The sequence below is a fragment of the Tetrahymena thermophila genome, assembly GCF_000189635.1.
Source record: "Tetrahymena thermophila SB210 genomic scaffold scf_8254747, whole genome shotgun sequence".
Classification (NCBI taxonomy): Eukaryota; Ciliophora; class Oligohymenophorea; order Hymenostomatida; family Tetrahymenidae; genus Tetrahymena; species Tetrahymena thermophila.
Window position 1 is genome coordinate 253,403 of NW_002476507.1, and position 15,911 is coordinate 269,313.

Genomic DNA, 15,911 nt, shown 5'->3' on the forward strand with positions numbered 1-15,911 from the left:
GCACTTCCTTCAAAAATAGTTTCAATTGATTGCTATTTAAAATCATTGCAATTTTAATGTGCCTTTCTTTATTAAATCAATAAATTAACAAATATATGAAAAATAATTTTCTAATTTAAACAAATTAATATTTTTTTAAATGAATTTAAAATTTTTTAATGTTATGTGGAATTAATTATAAGTTTAATTGGAAAAAATAATTTGATTAAATACAAACATTCTTCTTAATTGAATTAGATCGTTTCATTTATAAAATTGTAAACTAAAATATAAAAATTGTTATAAAAATATGATAAATATTAATTTTAAATTTTATTTGAATATAAACTAAATAATTTTTAATTAAATAAGAGTTGTTTATCTAAAATCATGTTTTATGTTTGATTTAATTTCATTATTTAATAAAATTTTAAACTAAAATATTAAATTTTGGTCCGAAAATTTGCTAATTATAAATTTAAAAATAGCATATATGCAATCATTTCGTTTCATTTAATATCAAATTAAATGTAAATCTTTACTTTCTTTTTTAAAACTTTAATAAATTTATTTCTTTGTTGATGAATCATGGATATTAACACTGTTTGTATTTATCTTTTCATCTATAATTGATAAACGTCTATTTTTACTTTAGTATGGTGATTATTAATTAGGAGAAAGGTTTCTTTATTATTATTACTATTGTTGCTATGGCTATAATTAATTTTAATGTATTTATGCTGATGTGCTTCTTTTTTAGGTGTATGGTTGTTATGGAGATACACTCCTGTTTTATTTCTTTGATTGTTTTTGTTAATCATCTTGAGAAACATCTTGATTGAGAAGTGAAGATAGTAAATTCTAATTAAGTTTTAAATCTAAACAAGAATTGCAATTTATAGGAACATTTGTTGGGTATTCTACTGTAAATACAGACAGACACTTTAAACACATTCTTTAAGAGGGAGATGTGATAGTAGCCTTATGTATTGTATGGTTGTTATGACACTTGACACACTAGTAAGATTGTTTACAGCAAACAAATAAAGGGACAGTGTTGCATTCGATTTGAGCTTGTTTAATGTGCTTACATTATTCTGAATATATAAGTAATCTTCCACTATATATAAGTAATTAATTATTTAATTTATTAACTAAATAAATACAATAAAAAGTAAATTAAAATTATATTTACTTTTATAAATCTTAATTAGTTAAATTTTAACTATTTGCGGCAGATTAATTTACAACTTCTTCGTCATTCATTTAAAGTTTTAGTTCTTTAAGGCTTTTAAAAATTTCATCTTATTTTTTTTAAAGTATAAAAAACTACAGTTTCATATACTTTAATTTAGAATTTCCAGGAAGTAGCATTGCATCTTTTTTTTAAGGCATAAACAACTAATCATTATTTTAGAGAATACAAGATGCTAAATTTTAAATAGATGATTGATAATGGTTTGCTGCCATCTCTGCTTAGAATTCAACTATATTATATATACCTTATAATTTCTTTTTAAAAGCAGTCATTTCATCAACTAATTCCTATTTCAAAAACTTCAAAAGTACTTCCATTTCTTACTCGTTTAATTCAAATAATTTCTTTTGAGTAACTTCCTTAAATCTTGTATAAAGTGTCTCATAGCTAGCTATTCTTTCTTAATAGTTTGGAACATACTCTTCAGCTTTTTCATCAATTTGCTACTTGATCAACAATTTCTAGTTATCAATATTCTAGCAAATAGACAATTTTAAGATGTTGAGTGAATCATAAATCTTTATTTAAAGGTATAAATTAAAATATTATTCTAATCAATTTCTTTTTTATCTATTAATAGTAACATATGAATAAAATATACAATGAATTATTATAGAAGCTATTTTTTAGTAGTTATAAATAAAGATGAAATTGAAAAATAAAGTTGTTACTTTTTACATAAAAGGTGGATTATTCATTTTTAAGCTAGTTAAATTTATTTCTTTGAAAGCTTATGTTAAAGTTTTAAAGTGGGTTTCGTTGTAATCAGAAAATTGTTCTATAGGAATACAAGCTTCTTTATGATTGCTATGATTTTCAATTATACAGAATTAGCAAACTAACCTTGAAGATTTATTATTTTCCCCTAAGCATTGGTCATCTATGCAAATGTGGGAAATATTACTTCTTTTATGTTCTTTATTATTGCAAAAAGGCCTTAAGCTTAATCCTAATTTATTGATTTAGCATTTAGAATTTGTTGGCTTCTGATATATATTTGTATTTCCTATATCTACTTTTGAATTATTAAGAGCTCCAGAAGATGTATTGAATTTATTTTTGTCTGGAGACCCTGATCTAGATCTCTAGGTTTTATTTAAAAAAGGAGAATAAGATCTAACTTTTGTTTTATTCTCTTTTTATTCTTTAGTCATTATATTCTATAGGATACTTTTACTAAAATCTTAGCTAGATCTTTTATTTTGAATCTATTGCATACTTGATTTTATTTATATATCAATTAATTCTATATGTTAAAGATTAGATTTAATAATATAATTAATTTTACCAATTATTAAAAAGCAACATAAAAAACAAATCATCAAGTCTATCCAATTCAAAAATTAAATAACATTACTAGAGGACCTAACGACCATCAGCTAAAATCTAAATTGTGCAAAAATATCAATAAATTAATCAACTTTTTTCAATATAAGCTTGCTTTATTCTAAATACTATTATCAAAAACCAACCAATATTTTAATTTAAAAATAAATTTTTATATTAACTATTCTATTTATTTTTAAGTAGTTAAGCTATATATTTGAAATAGATCCTAATTAAAAAATTTTTAAATAAATGAAAGAACATTTAGTTCTAAAGGTACGGTGTAAAAGATATTTGTAATTAAAATTTAAATTTGAATAAATAAATATGTTTTAGAAGTTTTATGAATAAATTATTTACAATTAAATTTTTATTTTTAGAATAGAAAATATAATAAATCAGATATGATATTTCATTATTAAAATTTTAGTTTTCTTCTCTTTTTAGGAAATTAAAAAATAAATTTTAAATAAAATGCAATAGCTATCAATAATTAATTCTAATTAGAAGGAAGACAAATAAATAAAATTTATGAAAAGATTATGTCAGGCATCTTTTTTTTTAATAGTTTATTATTATTATTTTTTTTATCAAATTTGATATTTATATAAATTAAATTTTTTAAATTTCTTTAATATATTCGATTCATTCCAAATTAATATTTCTCGTTTAAATCAGAAAAATTTTCAAGCTTTAAATTGCTACTTGCAAAATTAATTTTGCTAATAATTAAATCATTTTTTGAAAATTAAATAAAATATAAAATCATATTTTTTTTTTAAAGATTTATTAACTTAAAAACTAAAAAACATATTTAATCTTAAAATTAACATTTTTTACATTCGTAAAGTTATAAAAATTAAAAATAAAAACAGAAATAAGTTAAAAAACAAAAATCAAAACTCTTCATTTTTATAATAGTTTCTTTAACCTAAATATTTTAAAAATTATTTTTAAATTGAAAAACTTTTAATATATTCCCTGTAAAATATGTTTAAAAGCTTTTGATTTTTCACAAAAATTTCACATAATTATAATCAAAATCTAACAAATTTTACTTATCTGAAATTGAATCCATCTATTCAGATTAATTTTCTCAATCTAATTTTTTTCTTAGTTTTTATATTAAAAAAATAGTAATTAGTTGAAAAAAAATGGAATTATATTATTTTATATCAAAAAAATGTTATTTGCTAAAATATTTTAGTTTAAGTTTTTTTTATTTTATGAAGTGAACTAAAGCAGCTACTTGACCAATTATTAATAAGTAGACAAATAGATAGAAATAATTAGATTTGAACATTACTAACTATTGTTTATTTAATTTAATATCAAAAATAATCATTTAGATAGAAATAAATTTAACCAAATAAATCTAACAAAGTACTTTAAGTATATTTGATATTATTAAGCTACTAAATTTAGGTCCAAGTTATCATCTTTCAAGCAGTTAATTTAACTATTAAAAATAAGATTTATAGCTCTTTAAAATGTCCAATTCCCTTATCTTCTATTAACAGTTAGATCCTTAGGGTGATATATCCTTATTAGATGAAAAATCTAAAAAAGCATATGAAGGTTTTTTCAAACCTATTCCACTATCAGCTTTTAAAGATTACCTTAAGCGTTGCCGTTTGTGCTTTACAAACCCTAAAGATAAGAATATACTCCCAGGATGGACTTAGGAATTTATGATCAATCACATTTTTTATCCTCTTATATAAGAAACTATCAATGGAACAGTTAAAGAAGTTAAAGGCAACATTAATGAAACACTGCGTATAATTTATAATGAAGAGAAATCATCAAAAAACGATGGAGAATAGAGCTCTGAAGGTATTCTTTTGGCAAAACAAAAGATTCTTAGCATATTATCAAGTGTTATTAGCAAATTATTCTAAGATTACGAATCTACTGATAAGGAGGATTTATAAAAGTCTTTTGAAGCTGAAGATGTTTTTACTAAAACTTTAAACAACGTTATTGATTTGTTTGATTCTGTCAGCTTCAAGTCAGAAGAACTTAAAGAAATGCATGTTCTTATTTAAAATAAATGGATTCCTTATCAATAAGTAAAATTTTCAAACAATATCTTTGAATTATTTTAATATTTGAAAATTTTGAAAGTTGTTAATATAAGTAAATGAACTCATGTTTTTATATTTAATATAATAGAACTTACTTGAAAGGCTTATAAATAGAGTTATTAATGAGAAATACTTTTTAACAAAGCATGTAGATATGATAGGCGATATTCTTAGAAATATTTCATCCACTATTAATAGATTAAACGATCTTATTAGTAATGAATTCGTTGAAAAAGTTAGCGGCTTACTTAACATTCTTCTTTAAAACTGCCTTAGACTCAAAAAAGACATAGTTTCTCATGCTTCAATCCTTTATGTTTACATAAAAATCACAAAGAAAAAAGTACACATTTTTCTCTCTTTCTTGAGCAAATATTATTATTTTAAAAAAATATATTTCACAAAAAAATAAAAAAATTCTTTAATACTAAATGAAAGAAGTTTGTTGCAAATAAAAAATATTTTAAGTTATTTTAGAAATAAAATTGTTTTTACTAAATTATTTAAAAAATGAATATTAACTATAAATTTATATAATATATATTAAAGGAAACTTTAGAATAGGTCATTCACGAAATATTAAGTATCCATGATACAAATGAAGAAAAAAGTTTAGAAAAACTAGGTAAAATTAGAGCATTATTTGTCTATGATGGGAAGAGAGTTCCTTTCCACAAATACAATTTAATTCAATATGTTAATGGATTTTTCAATAACTCGAACCCCGAAGTCAGACTTTATACTTTAACAGTTATCCTTCTCATTTTAGAAAGCGTTTAACAAAGCGAATATAAAATTGAGTTCATGAAAAACGAAAAGTTATAATTTGAAATTTATGATAATGTTTAAAGATCATTAGAATATCCTGCTAAAAAAATCTCATACTGGATTGAAAGTATCCTCTCTACTTTAATCTCTTGTAGTGAAAATCCAAATAAGTTGGCTGAGAAGTATGCCACTGAAGCTCTTGAGTTAAATCTCTCTAGTTCAAAGAGAAAATATTATTTGTTAACTATCCTTTTACCATTTGTTGCCCCTGATTTCTATCTTATTAAAGACCCTCATATTATTCAAGAACTTATGATTTCATGTGGAGACTATTATATCTTGCCAGCTCCTAACCTCTTATTTAGACTTTTAGAAGCTCTCTACTAGAAGAAATGTAATTAAGATCTCGAGTAATGGAGAAAATATTGGGAAGGTGATTACTTCACTTGTCTTAAATCATAGCCTTTACCTGTTATTAAAGGAATTATTTCAGCTGTCAATCCTATTTTAGCTAAGATTAACAAGAATGCAGTTGTATACATGCTTTCTACAGTAATAATTTTTGAATTAATTAATTAGTTCCAAAAACAAAAATGAAAATCTTATATTTATTCATTAAATAGATTTTAGATTCCTCAAACTCCAAGATGGATGATAAAAACTCACTTTGGATATTTGTTTCCTTTTTGAAAGTTGCCAGAGAGAGAAGCTTAATAGCAGATGGACCTGATGGTTCTTTCATTTTACAAGGTACTTAGATAACAATCAACAGAGAAAGACTTGAGAAACTTATTTTAAACAAAGATAGAAATGTTATCATTAACATTTTAGAATTTATTTCTATCAATCCTAAGCCTTCTGAAGCTCCTTCTGAGTTGGAATTTGAGCTATTGCTCTTATTTTTAAAATATGGTAAACAACTTAAATAAATAAATTAAAATATATTTAAATATTTTTTTAATTTAGGCACAAGAACTTCCTATCCTGAATTTAGAAAAGATTTCTTAGGCTCTTTTAAGAGATTCATAGAAAGATTGAGACTTGTTTATGAGAGAGATATAGTTTTAATAGAAGAAGGAAAATAACCAAAAAAGAAAAATTTTAAATCTTTTGTTAATTTCATTTAGAAATGTGTTGACACTATCTTGTCTTCAATGTACCCATAGATTTGCTTCGAAATTGCTAATCCTATGCTTGAAATACTTTAGCTTATATTATAGAACTTCCCAGCTCATAAGCCCTATGAATATAAGAAAGGTCTTGTTATTTAAAATACAAAATTCCTGTAAACTCACATTGTTAATCCTCCTCTTTTCTCACAAGTAAATTTTTTAAAACGTTATTTTAAATATAAATTATTTTTATAGTAAAATGTAGAATGCTTACTTGTTCATAGTAATTCTTTATGGGAATCAATAAGAGAAATCAGTATAAACATTCTATCATTCTTCCCTCCTTAAACAGTTAGCGTTGACTATGTTAAAAATTTATATAACTAAGCTTTAAATTTGAGTAAGAATCCTTAGATTAAAAATTACGAAGTTGGTGCTTATATTTTACAACTTCTTTTTAGCAACTATTTAGAAATGCTTGGAAAATCTGAAATTTAATTCCTCTCTGATATCATCTAAACTATGAAAAAGAGATTTGAAGATTTTACTTAAAGTTTCCTTGTCGAGTGGTAGACCTTCTCTGACAGTTTAATTCATGGCTTAATTACCGCTTTAGCTTTTATTGTATAGAAAATCAACAAAGATTAGATTAAGAATTAAAGTAAAAAATAATTACCAAATTCGTTAAATAAATATTTATTTTACTTTTTAATTTAAAGATGAAATGAAGGTAGTTCTTAAACAAATGTTTGAAGTCATTTGTGAAGTATTAGCTTTTTCAACAAAAATTTCTAGTGAGAACGTTGCAACTGTAGTCCTTGATTCAAATTCTAAAAAGATAGCAATAGACTAGGAATTAGAAAAGTAAATTTCAAATATTGATTGCAGAGGTCATTTCATAATAGACGAGGATGCTAAATAAAAAAATAAATTCCTTCAAAATATGGAAAAGATCCTTTAAGGTAAAATTCGTTGAACAATTTTGCAAATTATTAAATAATTATAAATAAATCTCAACAGGAAATACTCTTGTAGAAGCTTTAGAAGATAACGGTGCAGGTGAAGAAGGTTTTGGATCAGAAAATTTACTCGTTGTAACTTTCTACCTTATATCTAGAGAGGCAGGTTTCCTCTTCTAATCTATATCTTCCCTTGTTATATTAAGCTAACGTGATAACTTAGACATATTTGATAAGCAAAGCTTAGAATCTATAGTTAATTAGTACTTCCATACTCTTGTCAATATCAAGCATATTGGTAAAGCTTTAAAACTTATTTTTTACTTTGAAAATATATTATGTTTTAGTTAAATTTAAAGATGAAAATTTGATTGAAAAAAAAATTAAAATAAAAAAATTTTTAATTAGGCTCTATAGATAGAATTGCTATTGGTTTAAATACTATGTGTAAGGCTATGAATGAGGTTAAGAATCCCCTATTACCTCATCTCTCTCACACTTTACTTGAGAAGCTTTTAGACCATATTGAAATGAATACTTTTAGAAATACTTTACGTAGAAGTGCTGGCCTTCCTTATGCTATAACTTGCTTGCTAAAGGCTGAATCAGCAGGAAAACGTACAAAGAGTCTTCCTCTTGCAATTAAAAGATTACTCGATTTAATTGAAAATTCTCCTCATAAATAAGTTAAAATTCACTGTTTGAATATCCTCAAGAGAATCTTTGAAGACAGCAACATCAAGTTAGATGCTGATAAATTTATTGGATAAGGCTTTATGACAGCTATCAAGGGTTTTGCAATTGAAGATTGGTCTATTAGAAACTCGAGCTTGATGTTATTCAGTGCTCTTTCATTACGTACAGTTGGTGGTGCTAAAAATCCAAACTCATAAACAATTAAATCAAAACTTAACTTAGTGGAATTCTTTACAAGAGCACCAGAGTTACTTGATTTCTTCATCGAAGAAATTTCTAATTTTGTTCACACTGACAAATATGCTAACACTCAATATCCTCCTTTATATCCAATTGCCTTGCTTTTCACTAGATTACTTCCTTATGATCTTAAAAATTAAGTTAAGAAAGCTCCTTCTGCAAATGATGAAGATGATTCAGCTTAAGATCTTAAGTAAGACGAAAATGCAGAATTACTTGACTAACAGCCTACTGGTTCTCAATATATTGCTTTAACTGAAGTTTAAAAGATTCTTCCATTACTTATTGAGTGTGCTAAAAATAAAAATTATATGGGTAGAGTTATGGTAGCTCGTTCTATTCTTCCTTTCATGGTATTTGAAAAAGTAAATAAATAAATAGCTTACTCTTCTTAAAATTTTATATAAAATAACAACATCTTTTTTGATTTAAATAACAAATTTACTAATTTTAATAATTTTAAAAATTAGATTCCAGAAGAATCAATAAATCTTTTAAACAGAATTGAAAGTTATGATATGGCAAGAAAATCCCATAACTTTTGTCATGGTATTTTGCTCTAGATTTTAAATATTTTAAAGAACTATTATGATATGAAGAGGGAAACTGGACTTCACCAAGATGAAGTTTAGTCAGCATAACTTTTGCAAAATGAAAAACTTCTAGCTCAAAAGTTACAAGAAAAATCTTATCTTTTGACAAAAATAAAATGTCCTCCAGTTTAATATGCATATTTAGATTTAGTTAGATCTTTCATTTCAAATTTGAGTAATTTTATTTTCAAATAAACATATTTGAATTTATTTTATCTTCATATATTAGAAAAAGAATCACTCATTTATACTTTGGACTTACTTAGAGAAATCGATACCTTCTCTAAAGATTACATAGAATCATAGCTCAAAGTAAGCACATTGAGAATTCAAGATGATATGGGTCATTCAGTTTTAAGAAAGAAATTATTAAGATATATCTTGAGTAATTTTTATAATTTATTTAGCTAAATATTTTTATTTTATTTAAAATCATAAAAATAGGAAACAGAATTATCTATGAATAGAATAAGAGTATTGATTTGCACATAGATTATCTTCTTTAAGTTTTGCAATCATACAAGCAAAATCCTACTTACTTTAAAGAAGAAGATAACGAATTCTTAAAAGTAAATTTTATTATTCTAAAATTATAGAAATAAATATTAAAAATTTATTAGGTAATTCTCAAAGAATTTTACATCGGTCTTAAGAAGGAAGAAAGCATTTGTCTTAGCTAATCAAAAGAAAAAATATAATTGCTAATAGAATCTTTAATTGATGTGTTGAAAAATCAAAATTCACATGAATATTTCTTCTCATAATGCATTACTTATATATTGAAAATCTTGTTTAGATTAGGTTTGTCTGATGTGATAGATACCAAACATTTTAGCTCTTTCTGGGATTTAATAAAGATCTTAGAAAAGAAATTTAATTCTAATGGTTTGTTAGTTAAATAGTTAGTTAAATTCACAGGATTACTCATTAATAACGGAAGTATCGATGTTAAATATTTTGAACATTTATGTTTAACATACTCATCAGCTTCTTAAATGGATTATTTGCGTATTGCAGTAATTATTTCATTCAATATTTGCATGGAAAAACTTGTTGTCACTTTATAATCCTCTAAGAATGTTGAAGACTTTAAGGTATTCTTAAACTTTTGCTTCGTATTTTTGAGACTCCTATAAGATGAAGTTCCAGAAGTTAGACAAAAGATGAGTAACTTCCTTTGTAAAAAGTTGTTTTCTAATTCCCATAGCAAAAACTCTGAAGATGTTTTCTTGTTTGAAGTAACCATTCAACGTTTCTTTGAATTCCTTGGAAATTAATAGCTTGACGCATAATGTGCTAAATAACTCAATTTATTCTTCTTGAAGCACATCTTCGAAATGGAGTTTTTCCAAATCAAGAAAACAAACCATATTGAATAAAGAATTTTCTCATACGATAAATCTAATAAATTTATTGACGATATGAGAGTTAAAAAATATGCTTATCACCATCTTGTTAAATTGTTAAAGCAATAAAATAGCTAAAACCCTAACTTTACCTAAGAAGATTTAGACAGTTTTATCACCTAAAATAAATACAACTTTATTAGCCTAAACGAAGAAAGAAAGAATAAATATAACTCAGATTTCTCTTACAGAGATGAAGTAAACATTAATTTTAATTGAAACAATATTTTAAAGCTAATTACATTTTTATAAATAGTTTGAATTCGAAAATAACTTGAATTAGTTCCTATACAGCAACTTAAAAGAAGTGATTAAGTAATTAAAATCTAAAATGAATTAAACAAATTTTATTTATTTCTTTAATTTATATAATAATAGTGGCAAATAAGAATAACCTGTTCAAGATTAAATAGAGCCTTTCATTAGATACTTTTATCAATTATGATTTATAAATATAAATAAAAAAATTTTACTGAAAAGATAATTAAAAATATTCTAGAATTGATATTTTTGTATATTTATTTAAAATATGAATTTGCTATTTTTTATTTTAATGATACATAAATAAATATTTTATTAAATTAATTTGTAAGTTCATTTTAATCTATAAAAAATTAAATATAATTTAATATAAAATAACTAAATTGTTTGCTATTAAAAATTATAAAAATTTCATTTTAAATTTAAAGTTTGACGAGTTTTATTAGATTGTCTTTATTTTAGTTATTCACTAAATTTTAGTTTTAACAAAGTTGTATCCTAGATCTTCGCAAATTTAATTTTATCTAGAATTAGGTGATTTTTCTTTAATAGAATTAATTTATACATCATCACTTTTGCTGATTGGTTCTTTGTTTATATGATCGAAATGCAAAGACTGTCTAAATTTGTTACTATCTTTTGAGAAGTAAAATTTTTTATCTTAAGTGCTAGAATGTCTTGCTGATATTGGTAGCTTTTGCTACTACAAGTAAGGTAAATCAGTAAAACTTTTTGTCTATTAAAATTGGTTACTTTATTGTTATTGTTGTTATTGATTAGAAGTATAGGATATGATATATTATTAAGGTATGTATTATTTATTTTTATCTTCTCTGCCAATTACTTTTTATATAAAAGAGGTAATTTATTTATTATCTTGAATTTAAAAAGTAGATTAGACATGCTTCTATAGAAGCTACTCTTGAACTTTAACTGTATTTTTATTTTATGAAAATCTTTATTTGCTGCTATCATTACTATTAGAGTCATGATATAAAGGACGTGTTTATTTTAAAACAAGTCTTGGGCTAACCAATTAGCTAGATGAAATAATATTTTTCTAATTTTCTTATTATTAATTACTATTGCTTAAGTTTTGATCTATCCTTAAAGGACTTTTTGAAATTTTTTAAAGCTAAGAGGTATCAGATTTTATTCTTAAATTTTTTAAATAATTTTTTGGTAGAATATAGTCTTATCCTCGTAATTAGTGGTTATCTGATTAATGGTTTTCGTCTTTCATTTATGTTATTTAGTTTGTAAAATTTTTATGAGTTTCTTTAATAATAGATTAAGAGTTTGGAAGAGGAGGAGAAAAATGTTAAAGAGAATTATATTTTGAATGATTTTGTTAATATGATATGTGCTAATCTTTGGAATGAGGCTTATCAATGAAGTTACTGGTAACACTTGTTTTTTTCTAATTATAAAACTCTATAGGAGTGACCTTGACATTTGAATCTATTTCGATCATAAGATGATCAGAAGAGCATAGACTATTTTTTTTTTAGTTTAATAAATGCTAATCGTTTGAAGAATTATTTTATTTTTAATGAATAAATATTTCTTTTTCTACTTTTAGTCCAGTTGAACTTTTAATTTTACGATTTGCGTTTTTGTCAAAGTGATATGTCCTTGTATTAATACTTTCTAATGTTTCATCACCATTTGCTTTCTCTTACAGTATTTTATTTTATAAATTAATTATTTACTTTTATTGTTGACTTTTATTGATTCTAAAACCGCTATTTGATGTTTTAGACTTTTATTATCTTTCTGTTAAGGTTAACTTTTCAATTTTCTAATCTTTTTGAGCAGAAATGAAACTATCATTTTCTTCACCTTAAAGTTATGTTAGAGAACTTTGTTATTATTTGTCTTATAACTTTTAGTTTTTTAGATTTTGCTCATTATTATTGTTTTTTAAGGTATTTAAAAGCTAATTTAAATTGGAATTAGAGTGATTATATTATTTCTCTTAAATTTCTTAGGATTGATAATTGTTTTACTAAGGTGTTGATGCAATAACATTGATATTAATTTAATCTTCTCCGTTATGAATAAATTATTTTTTTTAATTCAATAAAACACCTTGAAAATTTTTTTATGAGTGCTGTATTACTGCTTATGCAAAGCTGCTTGGCTAGAGTTATTTAGATTTATCTTGTCCAGGATTTATATCAATATTTTAAGGGGAGTTTTATTTAGAAACCTATTCTTACTTTTAGTTAGAAGTTAAAAAATTGAGTGTTTACTATCTTGATACTTCAATTAAATTATCTTAGCTACTACTTCTTTAGTGATTAATTTAAAAATTATTTTAAGAGTTTTATTCTTTATTTTATTATTAAAAATTAGTATAAAATTAAGAAATGAGTAAAGGAGCATTTTGAATGTTTTATATTTATCCATTTTAAGATCTCTCTTTAAGTATATTTGCTATCTAAGATATAACAGATTTAGGGGTACTCCTATCTGTACCAAATAAATTTTAGAGAGAATATTTTTTTTTATTCATTTCTTGCATTTTATCTCCTTCTTAAATTAACTTCTTCATTCTCGTAAACTATTTACTATATTTTTTAGAATTGTGGTACATGATCAAATCAAAAAGTTCGCTTGAGTTACTGTTCTTGTGGGTGCTACCATTATTCAATTAATTTTGGTTATTGTTAGTATTAGCGTTAGTTGGAGTATTCTGTTGTGTATTATTTAAAGTAATAGGAAGTTGCATAAAATTATTATTAGAAACATTTTATTTATTTTTTTGAGTTTATTCTGAATATCGAGGACTATTATTATTCTCTCTTTAAGACATTCTAGGTGATACAACCTGATTATCTAAATCTTCTTATGAGTTTGCTTAAAACTTTTGTTTAAAGGGACTTTCTTAATTATTTTAATTATTATTAAAGGTGTGGTGAGTTTAATGATTAGTATTACTATTTGCTTTAGATGTCAATACGCCACTCGGTATGTAGACAGTTTACCCTTCCATCTTTATGAATTCTAATTAGCATTAATTATTTATTGTGCTACTAGTTCTCATTTAAATCTTCAGCATATTTTTACTAGTTACATTTCCATTTTGCATCCCGTTTTCAGCCTAATCTTAATCATATGGGTTGTTAAATTTCTCTCCTTAAGGATCAAAAGAATATTAATTAAATTACTTAGCTTGATCGTTTATCTTCTTTAAATCAAGCAAAGGAATTTTTTCTATAGCTATTTTGATATCATCTTTTTCTTATTATTTTTTTTTCTTACTTTTTTCTTCGCTATTTCCATTCTTAGAAGTGTGCTTTTATAAAGTAATTGAAGTTTACCCTTGGGATTAATCTATTTTAGATAACTCTTAACCATTTTAGGCATACTATTTCCCTAAAAGATAATTATCATAGTCATCCATAGATGATTTTATATAGTTTATCTACATTTACTTGACAATATCCTACTTTTTTACTTTGTCATCAACTATAGCCTTATATTAGGGATTATTATATATTAAACTCCAAAAGACTTATTAGTTAAAGTAAATAACTATGCCATCAACACTATCGCAAGTCGTATTATACTTCCTGCATATTTTTTTTAGAACTTCTTCTTCTCCAAATATTTATCCTGCACTCATAGTACTTATCTTAATAAATAAAAGATATTTTATCATGAGTTCAATTTTTTATAAAAATTATACTTTTGAAATAAAGGTTTTCTAAACAAGCTATGTTCTTAATTCAAAAACTTCTTTTTCTAATTCTATTTTTTCTTAATCTGAGTCTATTTCTCCTTCAGGATTTACCATGATTTACTTCTTTTCAGTCTTTTTTTTGATGCTATACTTAATATTTTATAATATATGTAAGTTTTAGATTTCAAATAACTTATTTATGAGATTTAAAAATTATAATCATTTTAATAAAATTATATTTTTATGAGAGAAAAAATAACAATAGCTCAAGGGAAAAGCAGTTTAATAGCTATATCAAAGATATTAAAGCTGATAAAATAATATTCTACTAAAAAAAACTGTTCTACTAGAAAAGTATGAATAGTCTTAGTTGATTCAAGTATAAAGTGGAGAAATAATTAAATGATAAATAAATTACTGAAAATTCACCCTAAACTATTAAATATATTCCATTTGTTTCACTCTTTTAAGAATAAACAGTCTAATTTCTAACATAATTCTACATTTAGCCAAGATAGTATAAATAACTTACAGATCCTAAATCCCAATCTGAGAAAAAAGGAGATTACTTAAAAACTTAAGCTGTAAGTTTAGCCTGGTTCTATCTTTCAAAATCCTTTAATATAGTTGGAATATCTTATTTCATAACTACATATATTTAGCAAGTGTCATGGCATTTAAAAGATGTCTTGCTTGCCCTATTAAAAGTATATGCTAACTCTCCAAAAGATTGTCCTTATGTTAGCTTTTTTTGTAAATATTTTTCATCTAAATAACATCCTACTTCGCCATGATATATAAGATACAAATTGAATGTAGATAAACCTATTTAATATAAAACCAAGTACATTTATTTTTGAAATGAAATTAACAAGTTATAAATTATATTTTTACTTGAATCCATAACAATTTGATCTTTAGCATACGTTTTTAGAACCATACATGAACGAAGTTTAGTCACAATATCATTTCTACACCAAGAAGGACATCTTTAAATTAACTCTAAAGACTTTAGAAATTCGGTTTTTTCTTCAAATTTTTCCTACAACTTTTGCTTCACATTCTAATAATTTAAAATAATCGCTTTCGAATACTTATAATATTTATCATTTATAAAATTATTAAAAGTACTTTGCAGTAATATAATGTTGCTATTTTTTAAAATTAAAGAAAATACTTGCAATTTTTAACTAAGATGATTTGCTAATTCACTCATGCCAGAGTATTATCAAATAATATATATATCTGCTACAAGAAGTAGCTTGTTTGCTTATTTAAAGACTTCTTTATTTTAAAATATAAATGAGACCTGAATGATAATTATTCTTCTGTTTTTAACTAGAAATCGCTTTAAAGTACTATTTGCTTAATATTTACTTTTGTATAGAATGTTAAATTAAATTAACTAAATTACTGATTATTTAAAGTTTATCTTTGAGTATTCTTGTGTAATTCAATTAAGATTCATTTCTTTCACCTTTTATTTATTTAATTGTTCTATATCACTGAATTGTTATCCCAAATAATATATTTTACTA

General features: G+C 23.7%; 3 protein-coding genes across 3 annotated transcripts; 1 reads left to right on the forward strand and 2 right to left on the reverse strand. All coding sequences in view use genetic code 6, as the record gives it.

Moving 5' to 3' along the window:
* Window positions 1-498: 498 nt before the first annotated feature.
* Window positions 499-2,520, reverse strand: TTHERM_00142340 (CHY zinc finger protein; the record flags this gene model as incomplete). The annotated part of the gene is made up of 3 exons (XM_001011072.2): window positions 1,909-2,520; window positions 1,175-1,755; window positions 499-1,099 (listed from the first exon to the last, which is right to left on the reverse strand). Exons 1-3 carry the CDS (start codon window positions 2,452-2,454, stop codon window positions 499-501), a joined length of 1,728 nt encoding a protein of 575 aa, XP_001011072.2. The 5' UTR covers window positions 2,455-2,520.
* A 1,533-nt stretch (window positions 2,521-4,053) lies between these two features.
* On the forward strand, window positions 4,054-10,869 carry TTHERM_00142350 (death-receptor fusion protein, putative; the record flags this gene model as incomplete). Its single annotated transcript, XM_001011073.3, has 15 exons — window positions 4,054-4,635; window positions 4,739-4,993; window positions 5,200-5,970; window positions 6,042-6,330; window positions 6,385-6,740; window positions 6,786-7,191; window positions 7,250-7,492; window positions 7,551-7,787; window positions 7,898-8,790; window positions 8,896-9,193; window positions 9,248-9,403; window positions 9,463-9,587; window positions 9,639-10,622; window positions 10,681-10,739; window positions 10,803-10,869. The coding sequence occupies 15 exons, from the start codon at window positions 4,054-4,056 to the stop codon at window positions 10,867-10,869; spliced, it is 5,721 nt and encodes a 1,906-aa protein (XP_001011073.2).
* Window positions 10,870-11,151: 282 nt separating this feature from the next.
* On the reverse strand, window positions 11,152-15,589 carry TTHERM_00142360 (cyclic nucleotide-binding domain protein; the record flags this gene model as incomplete). The annotated part of the gene is made up of 5 exons (XM_001011074.2): window positions 11,152-14,325; window positions 14,380-14,523; window positions 14,792-15,198; window positions 15,268-15,436; window positions 15,551-15,589. 5 exons carry the CDS (start codon window positions 15,587-15,589, stop codon window positions 11,152-11,154), a joined length of 3,933 nt encoding a protein of 1,310 aa, XP_001011074.2.
* Window positions 15,590-15,911: the final 322 nt, after the last annotated feature.